The sequence below is a fragment of the Xenopus tropicalis genome, chromosome 6, assembly GCF_000004195.4.
Source record: "Xenopus tropicalis strain Nigerian chromosome 6, UCB_Xtro_10.0, whole genome shotgun sequence".
In the NCBI taxonomy this organism is placed as follows: Eukaryota; Metazoa; Chordata; class Amphibia; order Anura; family Pipidae; genus Xenopus; species Xenopus tropicalis.
In genome coordinates, this window is record NC_030682.2 from 48,936,250 (window position 1) to 48,956,724 (window position 20,475).

The following is a 20,475-nucleotide window of genomic DNA, read 5'->3' on the forward strand; positions in this document are numbered from 1 at the left end:
ATCAGTTTTAAAATTCTGATTTATTTTATTAAAATGGAGTCTATGAGACAAAGGCTTTCCGTAATTCGGAGCTTTCTGGATAATGGGTTTTCCGATAAGGAATGCCATACCTGTAGTGTTTTATGCATTTGTAATATCACATGAAGCTCATTTACTAAAGCCCCATTCAGGACAGATTTAAAAGATAATGCATATCCCCTATCATAGGTGTAAACATAAAGCAAGCAGTTCCTTTCAGAAAGCATCAAGGAGCCACTTGTGCTATAAACTTATGTCATGTATTACCCGAAGGGTATAATCTGCATCTTTTTTTCTCTGTCTGTTCTATGTTCTATGGGGAAGCCATCAATCTTTGCTCCTTTACAAGGTGTAGTGGCTGTGCAGATTAATGGTATTGATGGTATCAATAAAAGTGATTGTAATAATCAACACGATATTTAAAATCATGTGTGTATGTCAAGAAATATAGATATTGATATAGTCTAAAAAGTGTCTAAAAAACAATCTTCTATGTAGTAAAACAATGTTACTGCAGTGAATAGGTAACATTTTACCTCAAAGTTACAATACACAAAGTCCATTAAACGGATTCTGTCACAGGAAAACATGTTTTTTACAAAAAACATTAGTTATTAGAGTTCTTTCAACAGAATCCTGCATTGAAATCCATTTTTTCAAATGAGCATACACATTTTTTAATATTTAATTTTGAAATGTGACATATTCTTATTTTTCCAGGTGCCCTCAGCCATGTGCTCTGATAAATGTCAATTTCTCTTTACTGCTGTTTTGCAAGTTGGAGTGATATCACCCCCCTCCTTTTCCTCTCCCAGCAGCCGATCAGCAGAACAGCACTTGAGTATAAATCTAGTAAAAAAAGTATGACTCCTCCAGTTACACAGAGTAGGAGAAACAGTAGCTTATCTGGAAGCAGTTCTATGGTGTAGCGCTGGCTCATTCTGAAAGTTCAGGCACAATGCACTGAGATGGCTGCCTACACACCAATATTACAGCTAAAAAATAAATTTTGTGGTTCAAGAATAATATTTTAAATGGCAGAATGAATTACTTGTAATGTATACTGTGTAATTTAGTAGAACAAACTACACCATAAAAATCATGACAGAATCCTTTTAACTATGACTTAAAGGTGGTGGTTAGGAAATAGTTGGTGCAATGCACATGGTGGGAGGGCAGCAGGGAGCTTATTAGGGTGAAATATTGGACAGATGTTTACTTATCTTCCTCTGTATCTCTAGCACTTACACGTCACCAAATATTTATATTTTTTATATTACATATTTGTAACCTTGTTATGAGCACAGGTGGGGTATAAAAGTGTTTAACAACAAGGCAAGGTGCATCTGATCATGGCAAACCCTTCTATGATATATTCATAAGCTATTGTGATACTAATATCTACAGTTAGTATTAGTGGTTGTATATATAGTTTATGTATGTGAGTGTATAGATTGGTTAGGTGTGGGTTGTGTGTGCTGGGTTTACTTGGATGGGTTGAACTTGATGGACTCTTCTCTTTTTTCAACCCTATGTAACTATGTAACATTCTTTAGCTTGTAGATCATATGGCATCTAGACTGTTCTTTCTCTCGCTCTCTCTCGTTTTTTTTTGTTTTTTTTTTTTAAATAGCAACACAGATAATAACAGTAAATCTAAGTAAGTCCAAAGTGAAGTTAGTAGCTTGAATGAGTAAAACAAAACTGATATATTCCTAGGATACAAGGTGTGCTGTTCTTTATATCATGGTCCTGAGCATTTTGGATAACAGGTCCGATACCGGAACTTGCTTGACCACGTGACAACACTCACAAAGTCCTCAGTGTAAAACTATGGACTTTTTGCAGAGCCTTACAATAAGCCATTTAATACTCCAGCATCTTGATACTATTAAACTGACTGATGGCGTTGGCTATGCCCAATGCAAATTGAGAAAGATCATTCTGAATGCCGAATGAATGAATGAATGAATGAATGGTGATTTAGAAAACTTAAATTAACCAAAAATATATGAGTCTTAATTTTCTGTATTTTTTAAAAAAAACCTCAACTTAAATTAATTATTTCATAGGTGTGGGTGTTCTATATTAATATAAACCAAGAAGGATGTGACTTGTCATCATGATCTTATAAGAGCAAAAATAAAGAATACATTAGATATCACCTTAGACCTACATTTAATAACTCTTATTATAGGTCAGAGACTGTAGTTGTGTAGATGCAGGAACAATGATGAAGGTTGTTAGCCAAAGAAATACTTACACCAATGAACTGTGTATATAATCTCTTCCAAAATCATAAGAAAAACATGTAACAATGCATATTACCCATGTCCATATTCTTAAAGGAGAACTAATCACTAAAAACAAATATAGCTTGAAATGCTGTATTTTATATAATAAATTTACTGTACCAATGCAGGGGTTCAGCATCTTTATAACAGTCATGATCCAGGCATTCCAAGTTGTCACAAGAGATCCCCATCTTAGATTCTGTTAGAAGTGTCAGTGACACTGCACATGCTCAGTTTGCTCTGGGCAGCAGTTGAGAAGCTAAGCTTAGGGCAGTGATCCCCAACCAGTGGCTTGGGGGCAACATGTTGCTCAACAACCCCTTGGATGTTGCTCTCAGTGCCCCCAAACCAGGTAGTTACTTTTGAATTCCTGACTTGGTGGCAAGATTTGGTTGAATACAAACAAAATTGACTACCAAATAAAGCCCCCTGTAAGCTGATAGTGTGCATAGAGGCTCCCATAGCCAATCTTAGCCCTTATTTTGCATTTCCATAAAGTTTTATGATGCTTGTGTTGCTCTCCAAGTCTTTTTACAGTTGAATATGGCTCACGAGTAAATGGTTGGGGATCCCTGGCTTAGGGGGTCCTCAGAAATCATCAATTTTAAGATGAGGTTTCACTCCGTCTAACTTCAAATCCTGTATATTTCGCCTATCACTAATACTGACACCAGAAATGAGACATTTTTTACATCCGTCATAACAATGTCTTTGCATGCTATTTATAATTTTGCCATAAAAGTATTTGTTAGATGCGTTTACATTCCCTATCTGACCATGTTCCTCTATGGGGGCTGCCATATCTGTGCAGCAGGAGGCCGTTAGCATTAGAAGCTATAACTGACAGGCTGAGAAGGGACAGTCAGGATGGCAAAACAGTCAGGTTTAGGAACTTCAAGTAACAATTACTTACAAAAGCAGCCCTATCAACAAAAAAATTATCAATGTGACCTATAGGCAACTTTTTATTATTTTTAAAAGTTGTTTTTATCTTCTCAGTATCACTTTAACTGATGTATATTGTAAAGTTGCTTAAAATTATGTTTACTTTTCAAAAAGCTTTAGTTATGTTTAGGTGGAGTTCCCTTTTAACTGGAGAACAGGGCAGACTGTACCACCAGCAGGGTCTTTAAAAAAAATATTTTATTATACATAAGTAAATAAATATTATACACAGTGGATTACAAGACATAAAACATATAATAATGTATTATTGTTTGTCTGCAGAGTCTGAACTCAGATTACGATTCAGATTCATTTACTAACACGGCACAATTTGTTTTAATATTTTTCATTTAAAATGAGGTTGGCTTGTTATATAAACTGATGCTACAGGACTGATTATTAAATTCTAATGCAAATTGCACTGGTTTGGAGTTGCTATAGAATGAGAATATGAAATCATTTCTAGTCAGCCTTGTGTCAGGACAATATATTGTGAGCTGGTCCCTAAACTCAGTAAGTGACAGCAGCACAGAGAATGTGCAGTAGATCAGAAGAAAAGAAGATGGGGGGCTACTGGGGCATCTTTATTGGCACAGATCTTCCCTGCTAAAGGGCTGTGGTTGCCTTGGGCTGGTACAGAAACCCAAACATGATATGTAGAATTTTTCCTTTGTTAAGCTTTAGTTCTCCTTTAAGTCCTTTCTGCATTTTACAAGTCCACAAATATTTGTGAGGCCAACAAAAGAAGGCTTTCCATTTGAGAAATACATATAGCGACAGGTCTAGGAAATGTTGCAGTAACAGGTTTGCAACCCTGCAATAAAGGATTAACAGAAAAAGAATAAGCAAAGCTTCTCTCTCTGGAACATGTTTAATAGACTGGTACTGTTTCTGCCAAACTGCTTCTTTCCCAGAAGCCCCTGTTATGAATCAGCCTCTTGATATCATGTTAACTTCAGTAATGGATCAGGACTGCTTCTTCTCACATAAACCCCCTCAAGCGTGCCATAAACTGGTGCAGCACTACAGTAAATCACACAGCTTGATCCTCAGCACCCGTTCTAATGAATAGCATAACTTCTTGTTCAGATATTCTTCTAATGAATCAGAACATCTTTTCTCCCCCAACCTTCCAGTAATTGACTATTATAACTGTATCCTTAGTACCTCCTGCCCTGGATAAACTGCTTTTCTGTCTAGGTCATCTTTAATACTTTAGCCCCAGTAACAAGGGAACTGTCTGCAAGAAATGTGTATGTTTTCCCATGGATTGCTTGCTTTTCCTCCTTGTGCTACAGTTTTCTCATCATTCCATAATACATACTAGTAGTAGGTTAACTTGCTTGAGATAACTGACCCTCATACTTTTGCATTTGCCACTTGATACCACTTGCTTATGCGATTTATTAAGAATTCTACTGCTTCAATATACATTTAACAAAGGGAGCAAGTTTTACCTGCAACTTTCTTGCTTTCAAGGTTAAAACCCACAAATGGTTGCCCTTTTATTGGCTCCACTGGGATCACCTGACTGTAGCTGGGAAGGGTGGGAGCTACAACATGGGGCTGGCCACTGCTCCTATGGTATATAAACTATAGCAAAAAAGGGAAAGCTCAACCACTACATTTTAAGCCTGTGGCCTGTAAATGACCTAAATCATTACTATAAAGGTTTATATTCATGTTTATATAATATCCCATTTGTGAGATTCTTATTAAGGCTTAAGGACTTACTTACTAGCTTGCATACATAGTTACTTAATAGCTAATGTCCCTTACTGGTACATGGTCATCTCAGTGTCCTGCCCCACATACTAGATTCTATCTGAGACAGCAGCCTCAATCACAACTTATCTGCAATTTTTAGATGAAAGACCATTGGAGGTGGGCCCGTGCAAAGTGAGGGGGCCCACGAATGTGATCTTTGCCCAGGGCCCACACAGGCCTTAAAATGACCCTTCCAACAGATACCCCTTGCCTATCCAAAAATTAAGGACATTTTGAGTGTAAGGCAGTACTATGTAATCCCGTGCCTATGTGCATTTAATGCACAAAGGGAGCTAAGGGGAATAAACAAACCATAAGAACCTTTGTTAGACTTTGAGAAAAGGAGCAGCTCATTATATAAAAGGTATCTGCTACTTTGTTTTACTAGCTCCTCTTCTGCAAACAATGACTTGGAAGTGAAACATGAAGAGGGAAATTGGAAGTGGCTTGATTATCTTGTTTTGTACAATAAACGACACCATAGATATTTCTTAATTAAAACAATAGGCAACATAAGTTTTGTTGAAAAAGGGGTATATTGCCAAAGGTCTTAAATAAACAGAACAACAATAAATGGACAGGTAGTAGAAATGTTGTACAGGGTAATAATTGCAGTTTCTTACCACATGACTTCAAATTAAGCAGTGTACAGTGTCTTGCTAACTGCCTGCTAGTCAGCCTTATTTATTTTATATTGTAGTTATCATTCTTTTCATACTCCCTGATTGGAGAAAGAACCATTTTGCTTTTAAATAAAGCTTGTTGCTTTAATTAAATAATTTTGTAGCATTTTTATAGACTGAGGTACAGTATAACTTTGCAGAATATTATCCTATATATATATATATACATATATATTTACTGTAACTACAACATATTCCATAGCACTTTACAGACAGTCATTGTTATTGACCTACTTGTGTGCCTTATTAAATTGAAAAGATTACAAAAAACCTACAGCAGCCACCCGTTTGAATAGAAAACATCATTACAATTGGATTATTTGTTTGGCACAGAATATCCCTGGGATGATTTATGCTTCAATCTTCCTTCTCTGTATTAAAAATTCCAATGGCTTTGCCCTTTTCTGCATCAGGGATAAGAAGAAAATAGAATAGCATCTCTATTACACAAAACCAGTTCTAGAGATGAACTAATCATGTTTGGTAAGGTTGTGTTTTAAATCCCCTGTTAGGAAAATCACTTTCTTACAGAAAAATCTCCCGAACTGCTTTCCAGTTTCCCATTACTCAAATGTGTGTATTGAGATTGCCTGAGGGTCCTAAAGATCCAGATAATACAAAAAGTAGTAGAGCGCCAAAAATACAAGAAAAAGAGGTCAGAGGTTCTTGATAGAGTTAAAAGTGTATATTTAGATCCAGGAGTACAGCCTCAAACCTTCATTTAAGGATGAGTATCCCAATGTTGGACTGGGCCACCAGGATAGAAGGAAACTCCTTGTGGGTCCTCCAGCTGATGGATAAATCGCAAACGTAGAAAAGAGGCAGGCACTCCGGTATTGTAAGTGAAGAAAAGCGATTGTTCACAAGAGATTGAAGTAAAATCACAAAACTTTTATTAAGCTAACACATGATATAGAGAGCCTAACGCGTTTCGTACCTCACGGTACTTAATCATAGCCCCTCCAGCTGACCCAACCATGGGGCCTTGTTTTGGTATCTTATGGCCATTGCCAATTTCTATAAAAAAAACAAAGTTTAGAAAAAGTTAGGTGAGAGTATGCAAAAATAAGATACTACTAGAAGAATAATAAAATGAGCACAGAGAGAACTAAAGATAGTCTGGAAAGTTGGCAAGTGGTCTATAGTTTTCTGGTGGATCTCTCACACCCCAGTCTAACACTGGCGTAGCCCATACTTAAAAACAAGATTGAATAGGGTTGGCATTTTAAAAATAGGAAATGTAACATATTTTGTCAAATGCCACATAAAGATATTGTCTTTCATGCTTTAGAGCAACGACACAGGAAGATTTGTTGCCCATTAAAAAATCTTTCCAGACATGCCTTGTCCTTCTCTAACATTGTAATTGCAGCAAGTGAATTACATTACTTGCAGGGATTGCATTTCATTGCCTATATGATTGACAGCTGAGTTTTTTTAAATACCTTTAAAAGAGGTATGTATGTTTTAATTAAATAATAATTTGGGTTTCATGTTTAATGTGAAAAGAACTTTTATTAAAAAAGCTTTTTATGGCTTAGTGTTTAGTCATATATTGAAAATAATAAAAATACATTTCAAAACATCATCACGGGGACCTTAAAAGGAATATCTACCCAATCGTAATTCTTTGCATGAAAACAAAAACATATAACTGATCATATTGAATGGGAAAAGAGGGGTAGAAAAACAGAAAACGAGTAAAAACAAAATGCTTTGCAAAACGATATCTATCAGATATTATGGTTCTGTATTTCTATTGCCATTAGTAAAACAACAGCAATAAAGCAATCCCAATGGATGAGGTTTTAAACTACCACAAAAAAGTAGATATGTGCTCAATCATCTGCACTCAACAAATCAACCTACATGTTTTAAATGAGATTATTTTGGTTGTTATATATTAGTGCTAAGGGGAATATTGGGTTCAAGGGACAGTACTTTTGCATTAGTGACTTCATTTGTCAGTATTGCTTTAATATTTTGAATGTGTGAACATCTTCACCCTGTCCAATTTGAAAATGACTCTAATGTATTCCTTTCCAAAAATGTTAGCAGCTGAACAGTGTCCAGCTGGCATTGCAGCAGATAGTTGTTCCTGCCGTCTAGTGAAAGCGGCTGGATGCGCACAGTTAAGCACAACGTCTCCTTCCCCTGGTCACCAGGCAGTGCCGATTCCCTCTATTAGAAAGAAGCAAGGTCAGGGAGAGGAGCTGCTGACAACCGCAGCTCATATCAGTACTAGGCTATCAACTCAAGCTGAAACTGTCACGCTGGGTGGCAAGGTGAAAGAAAGCAGAATTTCATTAGCCTGCTGGACCATTGATTGACTTTGTCTTTATTTAGAACAAAACAGTCTTACAGGTAGGTCACTGCCACAATACTTATACATTATGATACTGTTCCACATATGTCTGTGTTAATTACACTAGTTTCCTTTTCAAACATAAATAAATGCCACTCCCGTACCCTATATTTGTGATCAGCAATTATGCCAGGGAACGTTTTACATGAGTGGGTAAACTGAACAAAATGTATGCGGGACAGTTATGATTACATGGAGGTTATACTACAGTCTAGTAACATATAGCAATAGCACCATACATCCATAGTAATAGAAAGTAATTGCCTGGAATGTTTGGGGATTCTGGGAGAGTGCATAGTAAGTTATAAATTCAGATATGTATTTCCATTTTTATTCATTCACATAAAATGTTCAAATTGAAATTAAAACCGACAGCAGCACTAAAACACTATAACACATTGGTTGAAATGCAAAAAAAAAAATACACATATATATATGAGTTTATTTGTAGTGATGAGCAAATTTTTTGCCAGGCATGGATTTGCAGCGAATTTCCGCATTTTGCATTGTCTCGCAAAACTTCCGTGAAAAACGCTGTGTAAAAATTTGTTGCACAGGATTATTTTGTTTTTGCGACAAGAAAGGGCACGGTCGCGTCAAATTGGGCGCGATCAAGTAAAAAAAAGGCACAAAGAAATAGCCGCAGCAACAAAAAATAAATGCGGGCGACAAAACCAAATAGACATGGGCGAGAAAAAAGATGCGGATGACAAAAAAATTGTGGGCGACAAAAAAATTGCGGGTGACAAAAAAATTGCGCTGCAAATGCTTTCGCGAAGTTTGTGCCGTTTTACAAATTTTATGGCGAAGTGACACGGGACAGATTCGCTCCTCACTATTTATTTGTGTGTGGCCAGCTTTAGGGCAGCTCTCCAATAGAGAGTGGCAGGCAGTGATATGAACCTATTGTCAGACAGAAGAGTAAGATGTTGGATCTCTTGGCTAGCTATCCCTTAAGAACTGTGTTGGTCTGGGATGTCTGGGGCACACCAGAGCTGCCACCCCAGTTGCAAACTCTACTAGCCACCACCCCCCTCATTATGTACCCCCTACTTCCTCCCTGTGGCTGTGATTGGGGGTGGGGATAGAGCGCCAAAGTTACTGCTACAGAGAGAGTAACACCTCCTCTACTCTTCTACTTCTTTTCCAGCTACTATAGATAAGATTTAATATTGTGAGTTACAGAATGGGGCAGTGAGTCACACAGTTGGAATTTAATACGCAATTGTGTGTACAATATTTCAACTGTCTTAAAATGAAGAATATTGATCTATATATTTCCAGTAGGGCCAACAAAAATTCATTTAGGATCAGTACAAGAACGTCTGACTAAAAATATAGCTACTAAAGTATTGTTTCTCTGGGCAGAGCAGCTTTAAGGAACCTTGCCCTGGGCAAGAATTCATTGGTGGTCCCCCACTGCCCCAAGGAATTCATGATTGAATAACCCTCAAGCATGTAAATTTCAATATAGTAAGGCAGGCAGTGAAGAAATGGTCTGCACTTACTGAAATAGACATGTTCCCCAGGTCTGCTGCCCTGGACCAATTGGGAGCAGAAAAAATGACAAAATGGTGATGCCACAAGAGAAAAGAAATTAAAATTAACACATTAAAATTACCAGTTGATAAAAATGAGGGGTCTGCCATCTCTGCAGGATGCTTCTGCCAAAAGTTATCCCAGCTGAAAGGTGTGTTATTGGGCCTCCTATACTGGTGGCAAATGTCCCTTTTGCCCATTTATTAAAAAGTCTCTGTCTCGGGCCCCCAACAAATGCCTACCTATAAAAATGACTTCTTTTATACTACTGTAATATGGCCAATTATCTAATTTAGATTTAAAGTTATATTCTATTTGTAAAGATTGCAGGAAGACCACTAAGGCTAAAATAGAAGCAATGACTGCAGTCATTATGTTGACAGAATATTTGAATTTGCGCTATTTGGTATATCCTTCTGTACCCTTGAACACTGATTAGACAGCAGTCACACAGCTTGAAATGAGCTACAGGCTGAAAACTCTGCTGTGGTATCTGTGTACACAGGTGGTCGGCCAAGAACTCACCAAAGCAAAAATGTAAAGTTCATATGGTTTTTATAATTTGGGAAATAATTTGTTGCAGGCGGTGACATTTGGGCTTAGCATGTACTATTTCAAGTTTAACCTCTCCCCCCACAGAGATCCACAGAGTCATGAAAGCCTCCTTTGTCTTAACTAAAACAGCAATGAACATCTGTTCTCTATGAATTAGCTTTCAGAGTTTTAATTTCAATAATGAGTGCTTTTTCCTTCTACCTTTCTCTAAATATGAATATGTTATCAGTGATTTCCGCCACAGTTTTAAATGCTATAACTGACATATAACCTTTAAAAACTTATGGAATTTTAATCTTGTTCACCTGTATGCATAATATCCATGTCAATATATATATTATATATCTATATATATACAAAATGGCATGGCACTCTGCAGGTGCAATGCCACTTTTTCATATACAGGTGTGGGACCCGCTTTCCGGAAACCGGTTATCGAGAAATCTCAGAATTACAGAAAGGCAATATCCAATAGTCTCCATTTCAGATAATTCAAATTTTTATTGTTCTGTTCATTTCTATGGGATTTTTAGAAGAGTTTTTTTTTTTTTTTATCAAATGATGAGTTCTAACATTCACCTATTGATAAATATGCTTCTAAAAATCCCATACAAATGAATAGAACATGGATGAGCTTTTCCATATTCAGCTCTAAACTCACATTTTGATAAATCTACCCATTAATGTCACAGGAAAAAAGTTGTGACTTTTCCTAGATTTACTATGCGTCAAAACTGCAACATCTCCGAATCCAAAAATACTCCATCTAAAACTTGTTGAGAATGTAGTCAAGTCAGTGGCAGATGTCATGCCTTACAACTGGAAGATCTTTCTTTGCTATGAATCTTTAGAGGCTTTTGTCGCTGGCTTTTGTGCAACAATACAAATAAGTCACAGTTTTTGTGACTTTTCTGCAATTTTGTCCTGCAAGTGCTTTTCAGTTCTGATTTTTTCATAAATGTTAGACATTTGTGGAAATTAGCTGCCAATCTTTTTCTGTGTTTCGTGTAGAAATTGTAGCCAAATATTGCTTCTAGCTGCTACAGTATGTAGCCTTTATAATAAGGAGCTACTTTCAGGTGTACGTTAATGAGCTGGGGCTTAAAAGCTCCTTGCTTTCTCACTAGAGCTTCTAAACTAAGGGTAGGTGCAACATGGTCTTACTACTCAATCACATTGTTTGCCAGGGGATTAGATTTTAATTGCATCACAGGCTTATAATGTTAATAGGCAGTGTAGGACTCACGTACAATGAGGGGCCTTGACGTGGCACATGAGCTTACATATTTTGGCCAAAGTGTGGTACTAACACCTCATTTTATGTAAATATTCTTTAATTGAGTTTAAGTAAATATGCCTCTACGTCTCCTAAAAATCACTTTAACAATAAATATATCCAATAGGATTGTTTAGCCTCCACTATAGTTTTGTGCTGTTTAATTACCATCAAGTACAAGGTATTGGTTTATTATTACAGAGAAAAAGGTAATCATAATAGATAGATAGATAGATAGATAGATAGATTATTTGCTTAAAATGGAGTCTGTGGGAGGTGGGCTTCCCGTTTCTGAGCTTGTGAATTATTTGATTAAAATGGAGTCTATGGGAGATGGCCTTTCCGTAATTCAGAACTTTCTGGATAATGGGTTTCCTGGTAAGGGGTCCAATACCTGTAATACTGTTCACTAAACATTTATTACATTGTGAATGTTTAAGACGTGCTTTAAGATGGACTGAATGTTAGCCTGAAAATAAGTTAAGAAGTTTTATTACATACACTGCACAATCGCAATCGCTATCTTAGTAACGCATGAAAGGCAAAAGGTTTGCAAATGGTATTTTACATTCACGCAAAGGCAAAATTGTTCGCAATGCAGCTTTTTAATTCCATTGTTTTCTGTTAGCCACTGATATTTTATTCCCTCATTTAGATTTAGTTTTCTTACAGAATTAAGTACATGTACAGAAATAGTGTAAGGGCCCCATTTATTGACTTTAACTGTATTTTTACTCACAGAAAGGGGTTTTTCATAATTATTCAAATGTGACGTGAGTTCATCCCTGTCTTGTTTTGTTATGGACATAAACACAATCCTATTTTTTCAGTGGGACAAATTTGATTGACTTTTTTTTCTCTCAATTGGTAATTAAAATAAGGTTAATAATAAGGTTAATTGAGTTGATTGACAACTTATTTATTTAACATTTTATATTGAACATAACTTAATAGAGCTCAAAAAGTCACAGCTAAAACTACTATAGCATTTTTCTAACTTTTGAGGTGACTTTTCATAAGAAAAATAACTTGATCATTCATTTCTGCTCCATTTCTTGAATTGCAGCAAAAAAAAAAAAATGGACTTTGTAATTCTAATAAATAAGGCCAAATTTAGTATATGGAAAATGAACTTCTCTTTGTGGTATAGTACCACTCTTCCCAGTGGCAGAACCAGGCTTAAATGCCAAGGAAGCAGCGGGAATGGAGGGGGCCCAGAGGGAGTCTGCTTCCTTAGTAGTCATCTGTGATTTTGAATGACGACAATGGAGCCTAAATCGCAGGTCGCCCACAAGATTTTGCAAAATTGCAGTAGGGACCCTGGTTACACACCTGCATGGGACTACATGCTTTGGTACCCAATGGCAACCAGCTAAATTCCACCACTTTGTTTTTAATAACATGAGAGACGTAAAGATAGAATACACATTACAAAGAGCAACTAAAATACTTGGTTTCCCATTTAGTAGGGGAAGTATCTTCATCCCCCTTTCTTGCTTTCTGTTACAATAACATCAACCACTATTGTTCTTTTCCCCACCTCCTTTCTCCACCCCCTGCACAAGGTGCAGCCTGAAGAGGTGCAACAAAGCCTTTACTTTACTGTATATTCAAAACCTGTCCATGTTATGCCCATTTTTCTCATTTATCTTTCAAAAACAGTGTAGTGCGCGGGAAGAAATGGCAAAGTGAGCCAATACTTTTAACATTAATAAATGAGGCCTTGTGCTGCAACAAACTTTCTTCACTAAGGTAGCAGTGCTTATTTAAAGGATGCAGACACACACTTAGGTTTGTGGAATACATTGCCCTTCTGTGACAATGATCCAATAGATATTAAATAATCTAATTTAGTCCTGCTGCTTTTTTTCATTTAAAATATAGGGTTTTTTTTTAAAAAAAATTAGTGATTTCTTATCATAAAGCAGAATTTCTATTCAAAAATCCACACAAAAAACAAACATAGATGTCACCTTAACCTGAAGGCCAGACTTGCCGATTTTGCTTTTCTTAATAATTCACATCTCGTCAGATTCCGACAGTCGTTTTTTTCTTTACCTCTAGTAAATGTTAGCAGCTGCCAATTGCTCAGACTAAGAGGTAAAACATTTTTACAGGATCTGGCTTCAAAAGCCTCACGTTACGGAAAATGCAGAGAATGTCTGGCAGGATCACGTCTTCGGTGTTATAATGATGTGTTGGTATCTTGTCTTTTCAGCCCCATCAGAGCCTTTACTGTGTAAATTTGCAGATGGAGGGCAAAAGAAGAGGCAGAACCCGAGTAAATATACACAGAATGGAAGACCGTGGCCAAGAGAAGGAGATGTAAGTACTAAACCTTTTAAATGTGTGTCAGTCACAGACATAAAGCAGATCCTATATGGAGTGCATGTTTGTTGTACTTTTGTGATACAACTGAATCTCATGTTTTTCAAAGGACTTTTTATTAGACATTTTGAGTTTTTACTACAACGTAAATTTAACTTTGCTATTGTCATAGTTTGAAATACATAATATTCAGTTACTGATGTGTTTTGTACCTATATAGCACTAAATAAGACAGTTCTGCTATGCATCGCATTTAATCAGTAATTATGGTCAAACACAGGGATATAAGAAAAGCTTTTAATGAAAAATGACAGCAAAAGCAGTACATATGTAGTGCTATAGAAATAAAAATTAATAAATTAGAACATATTCAATATTGTTTTTTCCAGACTTCTTGTAGTTTGTGTGCACAGTAGGGCTTATTTAGGGACACAAAGTGGAAAATCCAGATTAAAATTGCCATTTTTTTTTACCCACAATACGCAATACAGAGTTTTTCCCCAGCACTGCATGGTTTTATTGAAGGGGTTGGACATAGAGTAAGGCTGACAGTAGCTCAAGGGTTCCCTTTAGTCCATGCATTCAGATTCATGCAGTTCAGCTGAGCATGAGAAGGTGCATTGGAGCATTCATGGACAGCAGTACCTTTATGAACAGCATCAATGCATGCCCAGTTTTGCATCCCTTTGAGCAAATGCCATTTGTGTTACTAAATGAGCCCTGAAACACTGAAATGTATTTTTGCCCCAAAAAAAGCCGCTTTCAAACAGGTTTAAAACAAATATGCTATGTACTATCACAATTTTGTTTTCATTTGTGATTTTTATTGCATTCCCCCAAAGCTTTTAATATAATTGTTTCTATATTGCCAATACATTATGCAGCCAGGTACATCAATCTCTGTTACATATGTTTTACAAAATAATTTCCCAACCGCAGGCACATGTGCATACACAAACTAAGGGTCTATTTTATCAGGCACCAATTAACTGAATGATTTTTCAAGCAGGCATGAATTTGTGGATGTAGTATTTTTTTTTATGGCCAACATTGACTCACTGTCTTCGCACTGTCTGGGGCACATTCATTAAAACACAAATTTCAGATTGTTAAAAGCACGAGTGGAAAAATTTCGAATAATTTCTGATGTGTGTAAATACGAAAATATTGTGGTTGTGATCTGTAAGTTACGGAATTTTCGTATCTGAACGATCGAAACGGCGCAAAAACCTTTCTGACTTCAATGCATGATTTTGGAAGCCTCCCATAAGACTCTGCAGCTCCAACCTGACCAAAAGATAGTCACAATACTAAAGTTTGAATGAATTCTGAAATGTTCATAGTCAAATAATACGACTTTTTTGTGCAAAGTTTCGTGGTCATTACGAAACGTTCTAAACTTTAGAAAAAATACAAATTTTTGCAACTTCCAGACTTCTTCTAGTTTGTGTGCACAGTAGGGCTCATTTATGGACACAGTGCAACGCACAAAGTGGAAAATCCAGATTAAAATCACGGTCATCATGCTTTACTGAATGGGCCCCTCTTTGTTGATTGGTTCCTTTGTAGACTACAGGCTTTTCTGATCCATTTATTTACACCAGTGTATTGTAACATTTCTCTGACTGCACATCAGTTAACTGGGAGCTTCACAACTGAAATATTATTTAGAATACATGGGAGTCATTTAGTCACCCAAGAGATGTGTGTAATATAGATGTAAGCGAGTATGTTTTTACCTACAATGCAAATATTTTTTCCACAATTGCAGCATAAATGTCGCTGCGAAATGGCTGTGTGCCAAAATAAATGCAATTGTAAGTGCACATTTTTGAAAATTGGGTTGCAGCTAACATTCAAAAGTGGGGCTTGTCACTAACATGTGGCATTAAAACACCATTAGCGTGCAATTCTTGTGGCATATGTCTGCTGTGGCTATTCGACACAACCCTCTGAGGGTTGCCTGGCATCCATATTCAGGTTCCCAGTAATTCCAGGGTTCTGAGCATCAATAGGCCTGTGTGTATCGGCTAAAAAAAACTATAACAACAGAATGAATACTGTACTTAACTAGCAGATAATTTATATACTAGAGTGACCTCTTAAAGAGTCTTTCCAAATTGGAATATATTGGTAAATACTGTATAGTTATTGCACTGTTAGGAGTCACAGTAAAAAGAAAAAAGTGTAAGGCACATGGGGCCTCTTCTTAATTGGCATATATAAGCCAGAGGAGAAGCATCTAAAATCGGAAGCCCCTTTTTGTCCAAAAGAGCATTAGTGAGGGTTTTTAGGGTGAACACCAATTCTGGCACTGTCAGCCATTGTCCAGTCAAGCAAAAGGGGTGGTCCTGAGCGCTTCTCCACGGGTCAACTTGCCCCATATGCCATCAGCAGTGCCAGGCTAAGCCAGCTGAGCACCCTAGGCAACCCAGCCGGCTTTGCCCTGCTGTAGGTGAACACGCATGCACAAGCGAGCACACTTATGCGCACTTATGCGCACACACGGCAGGGTAAGCTGTGGGGAGGGGGGAATGCAGTGGGAGTAAAGGGCATGGAAATAGTAGTAAATGAAAGAAGAGGTACTTTCCTGGCACCCCCTCACTGTTGCTCCCTAGGCAGGTACCTCTTCTGGCTACCCCTAGTTCCGGCCCTGGCCATCAGGCTAAAGGTGTGATGCCCTATAACTACTGTCATTATGGATTTTTTATCAGAAAGGAAAAGGAAATGATTTTCCAGATGCGATGCAATGATACATGCACTTGTTAGTCCTTGCACACAATAAGAGATAATGATAAGCTATAATGGAAGTCATTTGTAACCTCATTACATTACATTTAGTCTATTGTTATCTTTAAGTCATATCTGTTCACTGGGAGATTGTAAGCTTGCTGCTGCTGCTGCTGAAACAGTCTCACTTGGCACTGAGAAGGGAATACAAATGATTGCATTTTGTATAGTAAATAATGTTTTACACCTCATATCCCCGGGATTTTTTAGCAGCTGGAGAACTGCATGTTGCCTCTTTGGAGGTTTTGCTGACATTGCATGCTGGAAACTTAGGCCTGGGGTGGTATTTTAGCAGTTTTACAAATGAAACGTGAAAAAGCTATTCCATGTCGTGTCCAATACTGTACCCCTATTTACATTTATGGCTAAAGAACTAATGACATTGCCTAAGGCTGAGACCAACTGGAATCCATCTAGCCATCGCTGAACTATCATACTCAGTTTGTGCTGCTGGATAATGGTGGGAACTGCAGTTTTATAGAATAGGATCACCATTCAGAGGAAGATGGGGAAAGTTCACATAAGGATATGTGTAGAGAAATAACATTCTGTATAGTTCTGGGTGGCACAAAACTGTTAAACTAAATAAACTAAATAGAATGTATATGTTTAAACAGTCCACAGGCAGCAAATACATGTATATATCAATATAAAGAAACAAAAAGGTCCAAACTTATTTAAGTGAAAAAAAAAAGTTTTTTTTGTTTTTTTTTACTGCAACATGCAGAACAATTGCATTACAACGTTTTGAGGCTCCCGCCTCTTTGTCAAGTAACAAGATAAGGAACATAAAGCGCACGAGGTATAAATAGGGGCAAGCCCATGATCCACTCCCCCATCAAGGTACTGGAAGCAAAAAGGAACATTCCACAATCCTCCTTATAGAATACCCATAGACCAGGGTTCCCCCTTCAAGTATTAGACAAAAATGCAAAAATTGTAACATTCACAATATAAGTAAATCTCTGGCAAAAATAAATATCACTGTAAGTAAATAATTGTTCTGCACGGTGCAGTAAAGAATTTTCTTTTTTTTTCTTAAAGAAGTCTGGACCTTTTTGTTTCTTTTTATATCTATTGTCCATGACTTCAGACTAGGGGGCTGATTTACTTACCCACGAACGGGTCGAATGGAGTCCGATTGCGTTTTTTTCGTAATGATCGGTACTTTGCGATTTTTTCGTATGTTTTGCGATTTTTTCGGATTCTTTACGAATTTTTCGTTACCAATACGATTTTTGCGTAAAAACGCGAGTTTTCCTATCCATTACGAAAGTTGCGTAAAAAGTTGCGCATTTTGCGTAGCGTTAAAACTTACGCGAAAAGTTGCGCATTTTTCGCGTAAGTTTTAACGCTACGAAAAATGCGCAACTTTTTACGCAACTTTCGTAATGGATACGAAAAACTCGCGTTTTTACGCAAAAATCGTATTGGTAACGAAAAATTTGTACAGAATCCGAAAAAATCGCAAAACATACGAAAAAGTCGCAAAATGTTCGTTTTCAAGTCGGAACTTTTCCAATTCGGGTCGGATTCGTGGGTTAGTAAATCAGCCCCTAGGTCTACAGACTAGTACGTTGTTCCACACAGTTTGTACCAATATACAGTATATATATATATATATATATATATATATATATTACTACATAAAACAAAATCCATGTAATACAGGTATGGGATCCATTATCTGGAAACCCAAGTACAATATACTGTTTTATTATTACAGAGAAAAAGGAAAACATTTTTAAAAATTAGAATTATTTTCTTATAATGGTGTCTATGGGAGATGGCTTTTCTGTAATTCAGAGCTTTCTGGATAACGGGTTTCTGGATAAAGGATCCCATACCTGTACCTTGTACTTAATCTTAACTTAGATATAATTAATCTTTATTGAGACAAAACAATCCTATTGAATTTATTTAATGTTTAAAGGTTTTATGGAGATCCAAAATATGGGAAGATCCATTATCTGGAAACCTTAAACATTAAAGGTCTGCACACATGACATGTCCTTATTATAGGCTGCCTGGGGGGAACAAAAGTACGAAACCCCTAGACAGCAAAGTGTTTATGAGCTAAGCATAGATACCCAGACAGTATTGTCCTGTGCTTGCTCTAGACATACACTTAAATATTGCCATAATCTACAACTCCCAATAGGCTATGCAACCCCCAGCAGACTCCAAATGTGCTTTAGGAATACAAGAGTTGAAATATAATATCTGGAGGCAAACACAGTGTCAGTCTGTACTGTACCCTGCTTGGAACCTCTAACATTGAGTCAGGCTCATACACTCATGTTCTAAACTACAGCTCCCAGTATCCTGGGCCAGGACAGATGGCACCGTGCTTTGTAACACACACCAGATAACAGGTCCCTGGTTCATTCTCTCAGCTCCAATCTTTTAGTTCTGCTATTCTCCTCCCGGCTCGCATTGTGCCATTTGTTCAGGAAGAAATGATATAAAAGGATCGGTTGGGAGAATGACTTTTTTCTCACAGTGCTTCAAATCCAGTAAGCGAGGCCAGTCAAGGTTGTTAATACCCGTGCCAACCTTACGCTCCCTTGCCAGCTGCAGACATTTTGAAGTGATTAGTGAGTCTGCATTGGCCACATTTATAATTCAGGCACCCATTTCCATTTATGCTTCCAAGCCGACAGGCAGCAGTTAGCTGTGCTTTATTGCCCTGGACTCAGTGCTGATGCATTTGCCATTCAGACAAGTGATAATTGCACTGTTCAGCCGATGAACATTTAGTATCCAGGGAAAGACTTTCCCCCCGTCACCCTGCTAGACATAACACCATAATATGCAGATGGCTGTATGAACACGTGCCCTTTTAACTTCCCGACGAAGCTGTACGAAAGGAAATTTATAACCTTCATTTTTTAAAATTTATCAATATATTATTAGGTGTATGATATTTGTCCAAAGTTCCAGAGGGCTACTTTGTGAAGAGAACCTATATAAAATTATAAAATATACACAGGGACTGAAGAGCATGAAATCTAACATATCTATGTAGTTTTATTTGCAGAAAGGGGTTATATACACAGGGACTGAAGAGCATGAAATCTAACATATCTATGTAGTTTTATTTGCAGAAAGGGGTTTCATAACTAGCACAGCATTAATGGGAGATTATTTACTTTACTCAGACATCTATATGTTTTGGGGTATAGAATAGCTCTCTGGGGGGTATTAGCAGGTTGAAATTTTAACCTCCCTGTATAATGAAAGGACATTTCCCTGGCACTCAGCAGATCAAAGTTGCCTCCGAATGAGCACGACTGTATCAATTAGAAGCACTGCTCAGTCAGGGAGATCCTCCAAGGGAAACTGTGATGAATCAAACATGTTTTATTTATGCCTGTACACTCTTCCTAGCATCAAATTGAAGTGCAATTTCATAAAAAAAATTTAATCACTGCATATTGCACTGTTTTATAGTAGGGACTGACTTTGGGTAGTAATGTCATTTGTCTGCGCCTTAATAAAAAGGCTTTCTTGGCAGTGCTTCACATAACTAAGAACATAACTATATAAGTATAAGTAATATGTGTGAAGGTGTGACACTCAACACACACAAACACATTTCATCTCAATGAAAATGAGCATATAGTATTATACTAAAAGATAAATTACAGTAGTGCTAATTACAATACTGGGGAAAAATGCAAAAAAAAATTGGATTGGATGGATTTTGTACTTTGCACCTAGCCCCATGCGAATATATGAGCACTATGCTACAACTCTTGTATCCCTGGTGTTTCTGAAATGGTTGCATATCTCTATATGCAGAGTTGGCAAAAGCAAAAGTGAGCAGCAGTGCATGCGCATTCCCAGGATCCTCTAGCGTATTATTCAGAACCTGCACACCAGGGAGCTCCAGACATGGAACAAGCTAGGGAG

The 20,475-nt window shown here is 37.2% G+C and overlaps 1 protein-coding gene across 5 annotated transcripts in view; it reads left to right on the top strand.

Annotated features, from left to right (window-relative positions):
* The window catches only part of rbms3 (RNA binding motif single stranded interacting protein 3), a 298,301-nt gene that overhangs the window by 253,871 nt on the left and 23,955 nt on the right, over positions 1-20,475 (top strand). For all 5 annotated transcript variants that reach the window (XM_004915378.4, XM_004915381.4, XM_004915377.4 and 2 more), the window contains exon 7: positions 13,661-13,767. In XM_004915378.4, the coding sequence (XP_004915435.2) occupies positions 13,661-13,767 (107 nt within the window). The remainder of the gene's footprint in view (positions 1-13,660; positions 13,768-20,475) is intronic.